The sequence below is a fragment of the Astyanax mexicanus genome, chromosome 17 (genome assembly GCF_023375975.1).
Source record: "Astyanax mexicanus isolate ESR-SI-001 chromosome 17, AstMex3_surface, whole genome shotgun sequence".
Lineage (NCBI taxonomy): Eukaryota > Metazoa > Chordata > Actinopteri > Characiformes > Acestrorhamphidae > Astyanax > Astyanax mexicanus.
This window is the reverse complement of record NC_064424.1, coordinates 6,568,984-6,583,319: the sequence shown is the minus strand read 5'-3', so window position 1 is coordinate 6,583,319 and position 14,336 is coordinate 6,568,984. Positions and strand designations below refer to the sequence as shown.

Sequence of the window (14,336 nt, the reverse complement as noted above, 5' to 3'; positions counted from 1 at the left end):
TCACAAGCCATCAAACTAAGCTGAACTGCTTGAATTTTTGCACCAGGAGTGTAAAGTATAAAGTTATCCAAAATCAGTGTGCAAGACTGGTGGAGGAGAATATGCCAAGATGCATGAAAACTTTGATTAAAAAAATATTAAAAACCAGGGTTATTCCACCAAATATTGATTTCTGAACTCTGAACTAAAACTTTATGAATATGAACTTGTTTTCTTTGCATCTTTTTTTTTGTCATTTTAGCCATTTCTCATTTTCTGCAAATTAATGCTCTGAATGACAACATTTTTATTTAAAATTTTGGGAGAAATGTTATCCACAGTTTATAGAATAAAACAACAATGTTAATTTTACTCAGACAAATACCTACAAATGGCAAACTGATTCAGAAACTAAAGTGGACTAAAGTTTTTTTTTTTTTTTTACCTTTGTTTTGGACTGTTTATTTATTTATACCTTTAATTATTTATACATTTATATATCTATTAATTTATTTTTTTTATTCATTTCAAAATTTCTTCATGTATTTACTTATTTATTTCCTCATTTTCTTTCTTTTATTTATTCTGTATTTCTGCATTTGTCCTCCACACACCTGCCTGCCTGTTTATTCATGTATCCGTATGTAACTCAATTCGAGTGGAGCGGGGTGCAGTGCAGCGGACTGTCCTGCAGCGGTCGCTGTCAGCCCTGGCGGCGCTGTGTTGGTCAGGTGAAGCCCGCCGCTGAGGTTTCACACTGTGTGCTGCTGGAGTCAATGGATACGGGCAGGAAACACGCCAACTTAAATTAGCTCCACTCTTTAATTCAGCGTTTGCGGGGATTTTAATCGCTTTCTTTTAAGAGTTTCTGCAGTTTAGGGACGAGAATCGACCTGTTTAACTCTGTTAAGAGTTAGGGGCATCAGGAATTCTCGGTTTTATCAGAGAGAAGCTGATAAAAACTGTAAATATTAGTGCTGGGAAAAGGAAGACACCTGCCGCCGCCGCGGAGAGGAGAAGGAGGAGGAGGAGGCAAGGGTCAGCCGTGAGTTCCGAGTCCAAAAGTACAAAGTTGGGGATTTTAACCGCTTCCAGGACGTGAGACACTGGATGGCGACGGGATATGCTTCACCTGGAGTATAAAACTTCATGGAAATCTTATTAATTCCTTCGTTTTCGAGCCGGAAACGCTAGCTAATGGTGTAGTTTCTGTGCTGTGGGATCATGTCAGTGAACGAGCTGTACAGTAAGGTGAGTTTCTGCGCTGCTGTGGCTCTTTAATTTTCCTCTTTTTATGAGATTTTAGGCTGCTCTCTGTGGGTTACAGGGTAAACTTTTATATTTTAGTCCTTTTAAAATAAGATAATGTGTGTAAAAGGTGTTTAATGTTTGTTTTAAGGTTGTTTTGAACGTTGTTTTGCCCACAGATAACAGATAACAATAAACAGGTGCAGCACACACGAAACACCACTTTCTAAAACACTAAAACATTGATATAATTACCCAAAACTATCTAAATATTTTTTTAAAACAAACACACACACTGACTGGTGAAACACCGAAACTACCAGCAGACAGACCGAAACTACACTAGGTAGCTATGCTAGGTAGTTAACCAGCTAGCTTAACCCTTTCAGATCTGAATTATATTCCACTGATAAAAGAAAATTATGTTTGTGTCTGTAATGCACTCACAATATAACAAGATTTAGTAAAAAAAATAATAAGTAAATAAATAAAAGGTAAAACGTTATTTTTGTCCTATATAACTTTTATATACCTTGCCTGGATTTCAATCAATCAACCTTTATTTTCAGTTTAAAACGGATAACATTAAAAACATTTAAATGAAAACATTTAATAAGAAATAAAAAATAATAATAATAAGGAACAAACTAGTTTTAAATCAACATTTAATAATAATTTAAAAAAAGGAAATTATAAAAAGTAATTATAAAAATATCATGATATTAAAAGCTAATACACAATGTGTATCCGTGATTGGAGTAAAATAAACTATACTGGCCAGTAGGGGTGGGCGATATGGCTCTAAAACAATATCACGATAGTTCAGGGTATTTTTGCAATAACGATATACTTGGCGATATAGAAAAACAGAAAAATAATTTATTAATTTCACGAATATAGTATAAGAGTAGAACAGCATGATCATAATGTGGCAAAATAAACAATACAGCATAAAATAACATAATGCAGCAAATAATATTGCAGAAGATTTTTTAATGCATGCATATAAACTGCAAACTAAAACAATTATACAATAAATACACTTAAAGCTTCACAGTAAATAATAGACTACTTTTAAGACAGAACTTCTCTGTTATCACGATATGGATTTTTAATATCATGATATTTCTGTCTCACGATATATTGTATACGATATAATATTGCCCACCCCTACTGGAGAGATATAATCTGCCTCTTGTAGTTACGTCTAGGGCTGATTTTTGTTGAGAACTTTGATATAACATGTACACAATGCACATAGTATAAAAAAATGCACATATAAAAAAAATGATTAAAAAAAAGTCATATCATAGTTAAAAATCTGAGTTATAGAAAAGTTTTCTTTTTATCCAATCAGAACAGCTGATCTGGGAAGACACTGCCATTTAGCGGGTGGGGTTTAAACACATCACATCACAACACTAACATCAGCACAGTTTGGTCTGGTTCATTTGCTCTCTTGGTGCAGTTTTTTTGGCACCATTATAGTTTGTTCTATATCTGTTTGTTTGGAAAATGTGAGCCGACTTTGTTCTGACCCATCTCTTAAATATACTCCTTATGTTTGAGGTAACGGCTCTTCAGGTGCAGTTTAACCTGATTTATTACACAGATAATTACTGATTTTGGTAAACAAACCTAAGCTCCTTCCATATTTGATCCTAAATCAGATACGTATCCAATCCATGGACATGTGTCATAAATGTGAACAGTTAAATTGGAATTCATGCGTCTTTTTGCTTTTATGCATTGGCATTAGCGCTACATGGCGTCTTTTTCTCTCTCGTACCCACACATCTCTTGGTACAGCTGTGCAGCTATAGCTGCAAAAACAGCAAAAGCAAACCACCTGGCCTTTTCTCACCTCCTCGACCTGAGCATGAACTTCAGACCAGCTGTTTACTCTCCACTCCAGCAAAAGATGCTCCACATATGAGCTGCTAACAAACGCATCCATTTCTCTTTATAAAGCTACGAGTCTCTCGTCTCTCTAATATGAGGTTTTTTTTTGTTGTTTGTGAGGAAGGAGACGCTTATACTCATAATCAGTGTGTGCATGTGAGACAGCGTTTCAGGGACAGATTCGTTCACAGTACACACAGGTACAGATTACTTACACTTACATTTGTGAATGTGAACCATCAAGATAGCAAAAAATCACATTTGAGCAATGTGGCTTGTAATATGAACGTAGCCTATATTCTTGGTGTGTTTCACTAGTCTTATATAACTCTAGAGAAAAAGCATGGCCGCCTCACAGCTGAGTGAACTTACTTTGAATTTTTAAATCGAGTGTGAAGACTCACTTTGAGAAAATATAAAGTGATTGTGCCATTTTCAGATTGCAGCCACTTTTCCCACACTCCCTTTTCATCTTATTTTCTGATGCATCAGAATAAGAAAATACTACATCTGCACTCCTGCAATATCTCAGTGGTATGAAAATGATTGTAAAGGTTTAGAGAAATCCTAGCTGGCTCATGTTGTTAGGCAACTAATCCTGCACATGACCCAATCCTTTCTGCATTCTTTTGACTGTTTAGTAAGAATAGACTGCCCAGTTATATTTGGCATCTGTTACTCAGAGTTCATTGTTTAGCGGTGACATGATGGCATGTTTACTAATAAAAGTAGGCAGATGGCTTGGAGCTGAGTGGAGCTGAAGAAACGTTTTACTTGATTTAATGTATTCTCCAGGATCTGCCAGTCCTGTTATAAACATAGAAAATGCTAATTTTAGTCACAGTCCTGATCAAAGCCCTTGATAATATTCTATATTTTGAATAGCAACCCAGTGCTGGGTGAGTATTGGACACCACAACATTTGCTGAGTCAGTTTATTTAAGCTTGTTGGGTTTAAGTATGTTTGGTTGTAATTTAAAGTAAGCAAACTTAGGACACTTTTTATATAGGCTGGGTTACTTTTGCCATAGTTGTTGTGGGTTTTTTATATATCATTTTTTAACTATTATTATAAGTAGTAGTAATATGTAAAGAAAACTGTACAAAAATATGCTGCTGGGCCAAGTAGAGTGAAAATGGAAATTTGACGCAATTGTGAAATATTAATAAAAAGAAGAAATATGTATAGCTAAATTATCAAAAATCTAACTATTAACTCGTTAGCATGTGATTAAACCAATGCACAACATATTAAAAAATAATAATTATTAAATAAACCTGTTTGACACAAATTAATAGAAATGTTAAACTTCTGTGCAAATTGTGTTAGTGGGGTGAAAAATAAATACTAAATAATTAATAATAATAATATAAAACATTGGTCTATATTTGGTGGGCTAGCAGAAGTAGTGAGAAACGAGAGACAGAGAGAAAAAGAATAAAATGCAGTAGTTGATCTTTTATTGTATTTTACTCACAACCATATAGCTTATCTTGGTATCTGAACATCATAATTGTCGATAGATAGACAGTTCTCGGAACTGCTCTGGCAACCAGCAGTAATTCATATTGCGTTTATATAATAGCAATATTTTTAAATATCCTTAAGAGTTCATTCTAATGTTTAGTTTTAATATATTTTGTGTTTAGAACTGAGGCTTGAATCAGTGCTGTCCAATAAAAAAACAACTTTCCAGGAGAGAGTAAAACGTTCTAAACTTTCAATGGAAGTCAATGTAAAAAGAGTTTATTCCAGGTAATTTTGAAGTATTTTTATTGGTCTGTTTATCAAGAAATTTTGGCAAAATATAAGGGACAGTTTGTCTGTTCAAATTATGTAGTAAACTAAAAATCGACAAAAAAATAATTTTCAATTGGACACTGATGATAAAGAAATTCAGTCATTTACATTAGCTTCTATACTTCTATACTATAGTTTTTTATATTCTATCTCAACTATACAAAATACACATTACACGTGTTGCTGTTGCTGCTACAGCAATGTTAATAGGTTCATAAGCTACCTATTAAAGCTAGACAAAATGACATTGTGATATAGGATACTTTTCTGAGAATACTAGAACCATTGTGCTCAGCTAAATTTCAGTGTGGACAGCTTATTTTTTTAGACAGGTGTAAGAACAAGCCAGAACAATAAAACAGTACATCACCTTTCTTTTACTCCAACTAGTCCTCATCCTGGCTTAACGCTGACTAATGAGTGGCTTTATAATCTAATCCCTGTTGGGAGTAAAGAGGCAAATCCTGAAATTCCATCTGTTTTGGTCTGGATGATCTCCCGCCAGCTGGCTGCTTTATCTGTAAACATGGAGACACACACACTTCTCTATGTAGATCTGTTTGGTTAAACTGTACACTGTTTTACTGTACGCTACCCCTTGTAAAAGAAAAGTGCATTTAAGTATGTTTTTAAAAGTATCTGTAACATTTGAAAACATACTTTTAGCATTTAAATAAATTTGTATTTAAATGCATACTAAATGTCATACTTTGGAACTTATGGCAACTTAAGTATGTTATAGTTACAATCAAGCTATATTTAAATACAACATAAATCCATTAGGTTGTGCTTTCGAATGCTTTTTTTCATACATCTTTAAACTTGAGTAGATTTAATTTTTTTTTTTTTTTTTTTTTTTAATTTTTAATACACTTGAAATATGCTTAAGTTGCCATAAGTTATCACTTATGGCATCAAAATATCACATTTAGTATGTATTTAGATATTAATTTTAATGCTAAAAGTATGTTTTCAATGTTACATTTACTTTTAAAAACATACTTCAATGCACTTTTCTTTTATAAGGGGTAGTGTACGTACTAAATGTTATATTTTGGAAGAACTTCTGGCAACTTAAGTATAATTCAATTGCAAGCAAGCTTTATTTAAATACAACATAAAAGCGTAAGGTTGTGCCTTTGAGTTTAGTTTTTTTTATATCTTCGAACTTGAGTAGATTTAAATATGTTTTTTTTTTTAGATATAATTTTGAATATACTTGAAGTATAATGTAAACATACTACTTTGTGTCCACCTTAATGACACTGGAAAAAAGCTACACTAAAGTGCACTTTAAGTATACTTAATGTGTATTTTCATTGAGTATATTAATTAGAAAATGCACTTTTAGTATTCTTTACCTACCGGTAATTAAACATACTTTTACTGCTCTTAAGAATCCTTCTTTTTCACAAGGGACATAATTCCATATGTGTCTCTTAATTGTTTTTATGTCTTTAATATTAATCTACAATGTAGAAAATAAATTAAACAAAGAGATAAATAAAACTTCAATCTTTTCACTGGTACTGTATATTAAGAACAAAATTATAGTGCATCCCTGCCCCCCACTATATTATATGGGGAGACCCTCATCAAGTTCTCAATCAGGTCCTGTACATGGGTATTAACTGTCATTAGCTGTAAGAGGATCTGTGGATCCACTCTGCTCAAACATGTTAAAGAAAAAGCCACTGTATCAGCTAGCCTGCCTGTGAAAAGTGCTATTGTAGTAAAACTACCCCCCAACAGGCAGTTTAAAAAAACCCAGTGCAAAGCAAAGATACAGAAGAGCAGATAAACAAGTAGGGGAGGCCCAGTGGGAGAGGTGCTTACAGCCAGGTGTGTGTGTATTGTTCCCTCCCCCACTGTGGCTATTGCATTACCAGATCCAGGTGAGCTTGTTCCATTCAGGCCCCTTTTTTGTATGTATATATATCAGTATGTAAAATGCTGCACAGCTTAGCATACATCTTAATATTCAGCATCCCCATAATATATCTACTAGAGACAAATTATATCTGTCCAGTATCATTTCTTTTACTTTAATCCTGATTATATGGAGATATTCGGAGTGCATTATTATTAGTATCATGACATTCTGGATCATTGTTACACTGTTACAAATCTGAGAAAAGTCTTGTAGTTTCAGTATCTCTGTTAGGGGTGTTCCATATGTATACAATAATACAAGTTCATTTTCATTTTGTTGCAGTAGTGTAATAATTTAAATATTTTTTTTTAGTTCAGTGTTTTATCATATCGCCAAGAGTATCGTTATTGCGAAAATGCTATTAAATATTGTTAGATTATTTTATGGCCATATCGCCCACCCCTACTGCTTACTATTCATACAAAAACTAACAAAAAATTAAATTAAATGTAAGAAAGAGTAGTTGTTATATAAGAACTAAAATAATCGTAATTGTAAATCACATATATAGCTCTGGAAAAGTTAAGAGACTACTTAAAAAGATGTGTTTCTTTGATTTTACCAAATTGAAAACCTCTGGAATACAATCAAGAGGAAGATGGATGATCACAAGCCATCAAACCAAACTGAACTGCTTGAATTTTTATCACCAGGAGTAAAGCAGCATAAAGTTATCCAAAAGCAGTGTGCAAGACTGGTGGAGGAGAACATGCCAAGATGCATGAAACCTTGATTAAAAACCAGGGTTATTCCACCAAATATTGATTTCTGAACACTTAAAACTTTATGAATGTGAACTTGCTTTCTTTGAATTATTTGATGTCTGAAAGCTCTGCATCTTTTTTATGATTTCATTTCTCATTTTTATTTGTAGAAATGTTGTCTGAAGTTTATAGAATAAAACCACAATGTTCATTATATACAGATGTATACCGAGCTGTATATTTGAAGAATATAGAGAATTATGGTTTTTTTTTTTTTTTTTTTAACAATATCGCCCAGCCCTAATATGGAAGTAATTAGAACTTCAACTCAGTAGTTTTCCGAGGAGCTGTAAGGTACATTTTGAAGAGGAAAGGTCACGTCACTCCTCACTGAAGTACGTGGTTACCTCACCAGGTAAGCTCACTGAGGCAGAGGCTGCAGTATCGGCTCAGTCAGGCTGCAGTATCAAGTTTCGACACAGTTCATTCATTCCTGGATAGTGGAAAGGCCGAAGATCACAGGTAGAGAGAAGCAGCACTTCCTAAAGGACACACCCAGCCTGGCTGAACCTGAGCTTATTGTCAGTACGCTGACACACAGTGCTGGGTGTGGCTAGGAGAATACCTGCATGGAAACATTTAGTCCCCGGCCTTTCACACCCAACATTACATATATGTAAATAAGGGAATTGGAGTGAAGCTAATGAAACCTGAGAAGAAGTGAACAATGCATTCCTTCCTCCTCATTCTGTGCCAGGTTTACTGCAGCATGTCTGTGTTCTGTTCCCTTATTTAACTTCTACATAATAGTTGTAATACGTCATGACTGCTCTATGCACTGCCTGTAATGGTGATGTAAATGTTTATTGCACTCTCAGCTTCCACAGACTTTTCTGTGATTAGTTTATGGTTCCCCCATGATTAAATAGAGAAGGTGTGGGTGTTGTACATTGTTCTGCCCGGGTTTATGCTGTGTATTCACTGTTTAGACCTTTTAAGGTGATCTTTGTAAATTCGTAGTTATCACAGACTGATTGAGATTCCTGACATGTAGCAAGATTGGTAAGGTCACTGATAAACTGGTTTATCTATAAGTTCTTTAGTACACACTACTTCCAACAGTTCCAAAAGTTTCGTAATGAGGTTGCAGGTCAGGTTTCCCTCTCATGACCCTTTCATAAGGATTATGTTTGTGCAAGCAATGCTGCACAGTGGAATAGTGCACCACTTCTTGACTCAGCTAAACTTTTATAGAGGTTCTATGGAGGCATATGGGGGGGTTTTGACTTTCTTACGAGCAAGCAGTTCTTTGCATGATTTCTTGATCATGCAGATTTATCCTAACCTCTACAGCTACCCTGAACTAGCTGAGATGTGATAATGTGACATTTAAAAAACATTATGCACTTGTTCACTTCACCAGCTATAGATTTTTATACTTCTGTATTTGCACTAATTATTATACACATTCTGTTTATACTGGTACTGTAATTGCCTCTTTAATCCTTGTCGTCTCTTGTCTCCCATATGTCTATATCTATGACCTTGTTGTGTTGTACACTTAGTGTCTCTCATATTTTTATATTTAGAATCTTATTTTGATGTACTTGCTGTAACTTAGGAAAGAGAGTAATTTCAATCCTCTGTATGTCCTTTACATATAAAATGACTTGACTTGAGTTTTGTTAGCTTTGGTACCATACAACACCAGTGTCGTCATAATTTTGGTGTTAAAGTGTCTGTTATTATGAAATCCAGAGCATCAGCCATATATATAAATTCTAAATATAGGAAATGCTTGGCTTTCTTTATATAGCCTTCCCTTCCTGCTCTGTGGACATTGATTACTTAAGTTTTCAGATCATTAGACAGTTGTTTATAGGAAGCCATGTTTGGTGGGTGTTAGTAAAGCTTTTAAGGAAAAAAAATATTTGAAATCTGTGTTATTTGATGTTATTTGAAAACTGGTGACGCGTCTTAGGCTTAAGTTGTTATTCAAGATCTAAAACCATGTCAAAATATGTTATGAGCTTTTGTGATGCTTAGGGTACCCAAACTTTTGAACAGGACACAACAATGATATTGTTTTAGATAAATGAGTCAATGCTAGACATCAGTCAGTTCTTTAGTTTTCTATATCTCATTATTCTCTCAGCAGCCCACACAGCCCACACACTTATCAGCCCACCAGAAACTGTCCATTAATTCTGCTGTTGGTCAGTTTATCCATTTTTTACACTGACACATCACTCTGTGACGCATCTAAATCAAAAGAAGACTGTAATTGCTAGTCTCTGCTATATATCTATGATGAAGTCTTATTCAGAAAGAGGTAGATATTGGTGAGGTATATGTTATGCTTTTGAAACATGTACTGGTGTAAAGGTTTGAGGAGTCTTTCAGAGGACTGAGACTGCATCGTTGATGTCCTTCGTAAATCTCTTTTGAATCTCTGACATCATTTCATTCATCATGTTTGCTGTGTTTCAGGGTCTTGGCCAGGTCTTTGAATTAGTCTGATGTCAGCAGAGCTTTTTCTATAGAGGTTTATTGCTGAGAAGCTGAAATACATTGAGCACAGTCTTTCATCAGAATAACTGAGAGAGTTAATTCACTGTTAATTATTGCTGGACCTGCTCCGTCTCCCGTGTACTCCTCTACTGAGTTAAAGTGATCAGTAAAAGATGGTAATTAGACTGGAGATTTGATAACACTTCTCAAAGTGTGCCTCATCAGTTCACTGTAAATCACAAGAGACATTTAGAGTGACGTATATAAAATGTTTTGCAAGATATTTGGGAAAATGTGTATTTAATAATGGACTAAAATAAAGATACTGGGCACTAGATATATCATGGAAATTTGATTTTTTTTAATCATGCTTTAAAAAAATGTAGAGCATTATTTTTTTTATTGCCAATTTCCCAAATTGCAGTAACCCAAATCTGATACATCAGCTAGCAGCATTACCTAGACATTACCTAGAGAGTGATGTGGGGAGGGAGCACCATCTACCCACCCAAAGAGCAAGGCCAAATTGTCCTTTCATTGACTCTGGCTGCTGATGGTAAGCAGCATGATCCAGGATTCAAATTGGCAATCCTCAGATCATAGTGGAAGTGCCTTAATCCACAAGAGCACTCAGAGCCCCCAATTGTCTTTAATTCTCATATTGTTTTATGACCCTGCTCCAAAAAACTAAGTGACTTTAATTCCCTTTTAATTAAGCGGTTTTCACTTAAATTACTCATTGAATACTAATAATGCACTGCATATATCCAGGACTGAAGTGAAATAAATGATACTGGACAGATTAAATCTTTCTCTAGTAGATATTTAACGTGGCAGCCTGTATTATTTTGTTTCTAAACTGAAAGCAGATACATTTCTGAGTGGAGAAGAGATAAAATATTTTGTTTAATAGTACCAGTGTGCTGGAACGACCATCCTAACATAGTTACATCACACGTACAGCCTCTAAAAGAGGATCTGGCTTAGTTGTACTGAATGTGAGCGGCTGGTGGAGCAATGGAGACTTCAGAAGGGGAAACTCAAAGCTCAGTAGCTCATTTACCCATAGTGAAGTCAAAAAAACAAATGAGTGAAGTTTCTGACTCTCTCTCTCTCTGAAATATATGAATATATTTCAGGGTATTGTTGTGTAAACAATATTTTTAAAAAATTGGTAAGATTATTGTGTACGACCCGGTATGGCACACCCCTATTTGAGTCTGTGTTTCTTTGTTCTCTCACTGATTCTGAGAGGTTGCCTTCAGGATCAGATCAGATCTGGTCATTTAGCCATGGTAAATGATTGTCTGGTGTTTACTATCTGTTGGAGCATAAAGTCCAGCCTAACCAACACCATCCAAGTTTCCAGCTCCTACTTGTTATATATGTCCTTCCCAGTGTCCAAATGAATGAGTACTTTTACCCTTACTTTTTGTCCTTCATACGAAAGAATTACACAGCAGGTGGGAAAATTGGACTATCATAAACTATGCAGATAACATCAGATAACCTCAGTTAACATCAATTTCTCTTATTTTTCTATTTATAGGTATGTGTTTGAGGAAAATGAACACTGTTGTTTTATTCTATAAACTACAGACAACATTTCTCCCAATTTCCAAATACAAATAGTTATTTAGAGCATTTATTTGCAGAAAACCCTGTTTTTTTAATCACAGTTTTTATGCATCTTGGCATGTTCTCCTCCACCAGTCTTACACACTGCTTTTGGATATTTTTATGCAAAATGCATATTTTGAGCAAGAATTCAAGCAGTTCAGTTTGGTTTGATGGCTTGTGATCATCCATCTTTCTCTTGATTATATTTCAGAGGTTTTCAATTTGGTAAAATCAAAGAAACTCATAATTTTTAAGTGGTCTCTCATTTATTTCCAGAGCTGTATATCCAAGACTAAATATTTGATTATTAATTTTAGACGTGACACAACAAGACGTGTCCACACTCATGAGGCTTAAGGGTCAGACAGTGGAACAGGTACATTCTTATACATATCTTCTACCAATTATTGAGTCAAAATTGACTTTTGAAGCCAATAGTGATGCTGTTGGCAAAAAAAAACAGCTGTGTTTGCACTGTTTGAGAAGAACTGTTGTCGGGTTGATAAAACCATGGTGACCCTTTTTTATCAGGCTTTTATCAAATCAATTGTATCTTTAGTTCGGAAATGTGACTCTAAAAAACAGGAATTCATTGAATTATGTAAAATTATTATTATTATAAATTATTTGATTTGGAGGCTCTGTATGACAGACAGCCGAAGCAAGTAACTGTTTTAGGTGACAGTGCTGCTCATCATGATTTAAAGACTTTCATTGCAGCAGCCATTAGTAACAGGGCATATTCCCCCTGAAATAATTGCAATAAACAATATTATTGTCATTTAATAACAGTTTAATATGTATCCACCAATATAATTAGAATTAAATAGAATAAGAATGCAAAGAAATGACATAATTTTAAAGGACAATTAAGTTTTAATTAATAATAATTTGGCAGATATATATTTATTTTTTCCTCCTATATTGCAGTACACTCTCTGTGTATGGAGCAGAGGTAAGACAAAAACTTGATATTGTGATATATTGTATTGTTTTTGTTTGCTGTACTCTACATTATACCACAGTTAGTTCCGACCATGCAGTGTGATTGGCTGAGAGGCATACTGTGAGTTCCATTATCAGCTGGTAATGCACTGTAACGGTGTGATCAGCTGCGTATTATTGCTTAATTATAGACACCTGGCATCAATGATTTATTTATTTATTTTTTTTTTTTAGAAACATAGGCACTCTAAACTTGCTGAGACATGTTTCCCCACTTAGACAGTTAGTATCATTGTTGTTGTGGGAAAAGTATTGTAATCATATCGTATTGTGAGATGCCCTTTATGGGGTATCACACCACTAGTATGTTGGTGCTGTTATTTATGCAGTTATTTATTGTGTAACTGGCTAAAATACTGGTAAATTTCATTTATATGTAGACAGACATGCATCATAAACGTTGAGGTCGGCAGTAATGATTGAGTTAATGTCTATCTATGCTATGATAAATCAATATAGTAGCTATCTACTGTATATAGCTAACATTTTTAATCTTATGTCATGTATGATTGAACCAGGCCTCTTTAGGAATCTATCTTTGGGCATTATTTGAGCGTGGATGTATTGTTTTCATTGTTAAGCTAATTGGTCATGACTGGGCTCTTTGTTTATTCACTGTATGGTTAAATGTAGGGCGAGATCTATGCAGGCCATGCAGCACCTTTACACTTAGTTTTTGTCTTTTATGAGGGACTGCTGCTAAATTAATTGCAAGGAATTTATTTGAATATGAATTAAGATTAGTGCTAGAGAGCAGGACTAAATGGTTGTTAGTATGATGAAGCTCTGGAGAGCTGTTTTTATTTCCAGACACGGAAATTAGCCTTTTTGAGGTTTGCAATAACCATTCTTTGTTATTGAATGCAGTCATATGTTTAGTCTAGGGCTGCACCATATTGGAAAACAATACTGACAGTATAAAATACATTGCAATTAAAAAAGAATAACACCAAAAGTATACAGCTCGGGAAAAAAATTAAGAGACCACTTCAGTTTCTGAATCAGTTTCTCTGATTTTGCTATTTATAGGTTTATGTTTAGGTAAAATGAACATTGATGTTTTATTCTATAAACTACGGACAACATTTCTCTCAAATTCCAAATAAAAATATTGTCATTTAGAGCATTTATTTACAGAAAATGAAAAATGGCTGAAATAACAAAAAAGATGCAGAGCATTCAGACCTCAAATAATGCAAAATAAAACAAGTTCATATTCAAAAAGTTTTAAGCGTTTAGAAATCAATATTTGGTGGATTAACCCTGATTTTGAAAAACAGTTTCATGCATCTTGGCATGTTCTTCTCCACCATGTTCAACTTCCTGCCACTCCTGATGCAAAAATGTAAGTTCAGTTTGATTTGATGGCTTGTGATCATCCATCTTTCTCTTAATTATATTCCAATCAAGTGTTCACCTTGGTAAAATGAAAAAAAATCATAATTTTTAAGTGCTCTCTTATTTTGTGAGCTGTATTATATTATATTATTATTTGCCTAAACATTTTGTGCTGTATGTTAAATTGCATGTTGTGCAGTGTAAGTGTAGGACTATAGCTAGGGTTGCTCAAATTAGATTTTATTTATTTTTTTCTTTACATTTAAACAACCTACTATGTTAACTAAACAAAAAC

General features: G+C 34.2%; 1 protein-coding gene across 9 annotated transcripts in view; it reads left to right on the top strand.

Annotated features, from left to right (window-relative positions):
- myo5b (myosin VB) overlaps window positions 1–14,336 on the top strand; it is a 142,553-nt gene that overhangs the window by 3,014 nt on the left and 125,203 nt on the right. The window contains exon 1 of one of the 9 annotated variants that reach the window (XM_049466043.1): window positions 727–1,230. The exons of the other annotated variants lie outside the window; for them this stretch is intronic. Within the exon in view, the coding sequence (XP_049322000.1) occupies window positions 1,204–1,230 (27 nt within the window). The 5' untranslated portion in view covers window positions 727–1,203. Of the gene's footprint in view, window positions 1–726; window positions 1,231–14,336 lie in introns of those variants that run through there. 9 annotated transcript variants of the gene reach the window in all.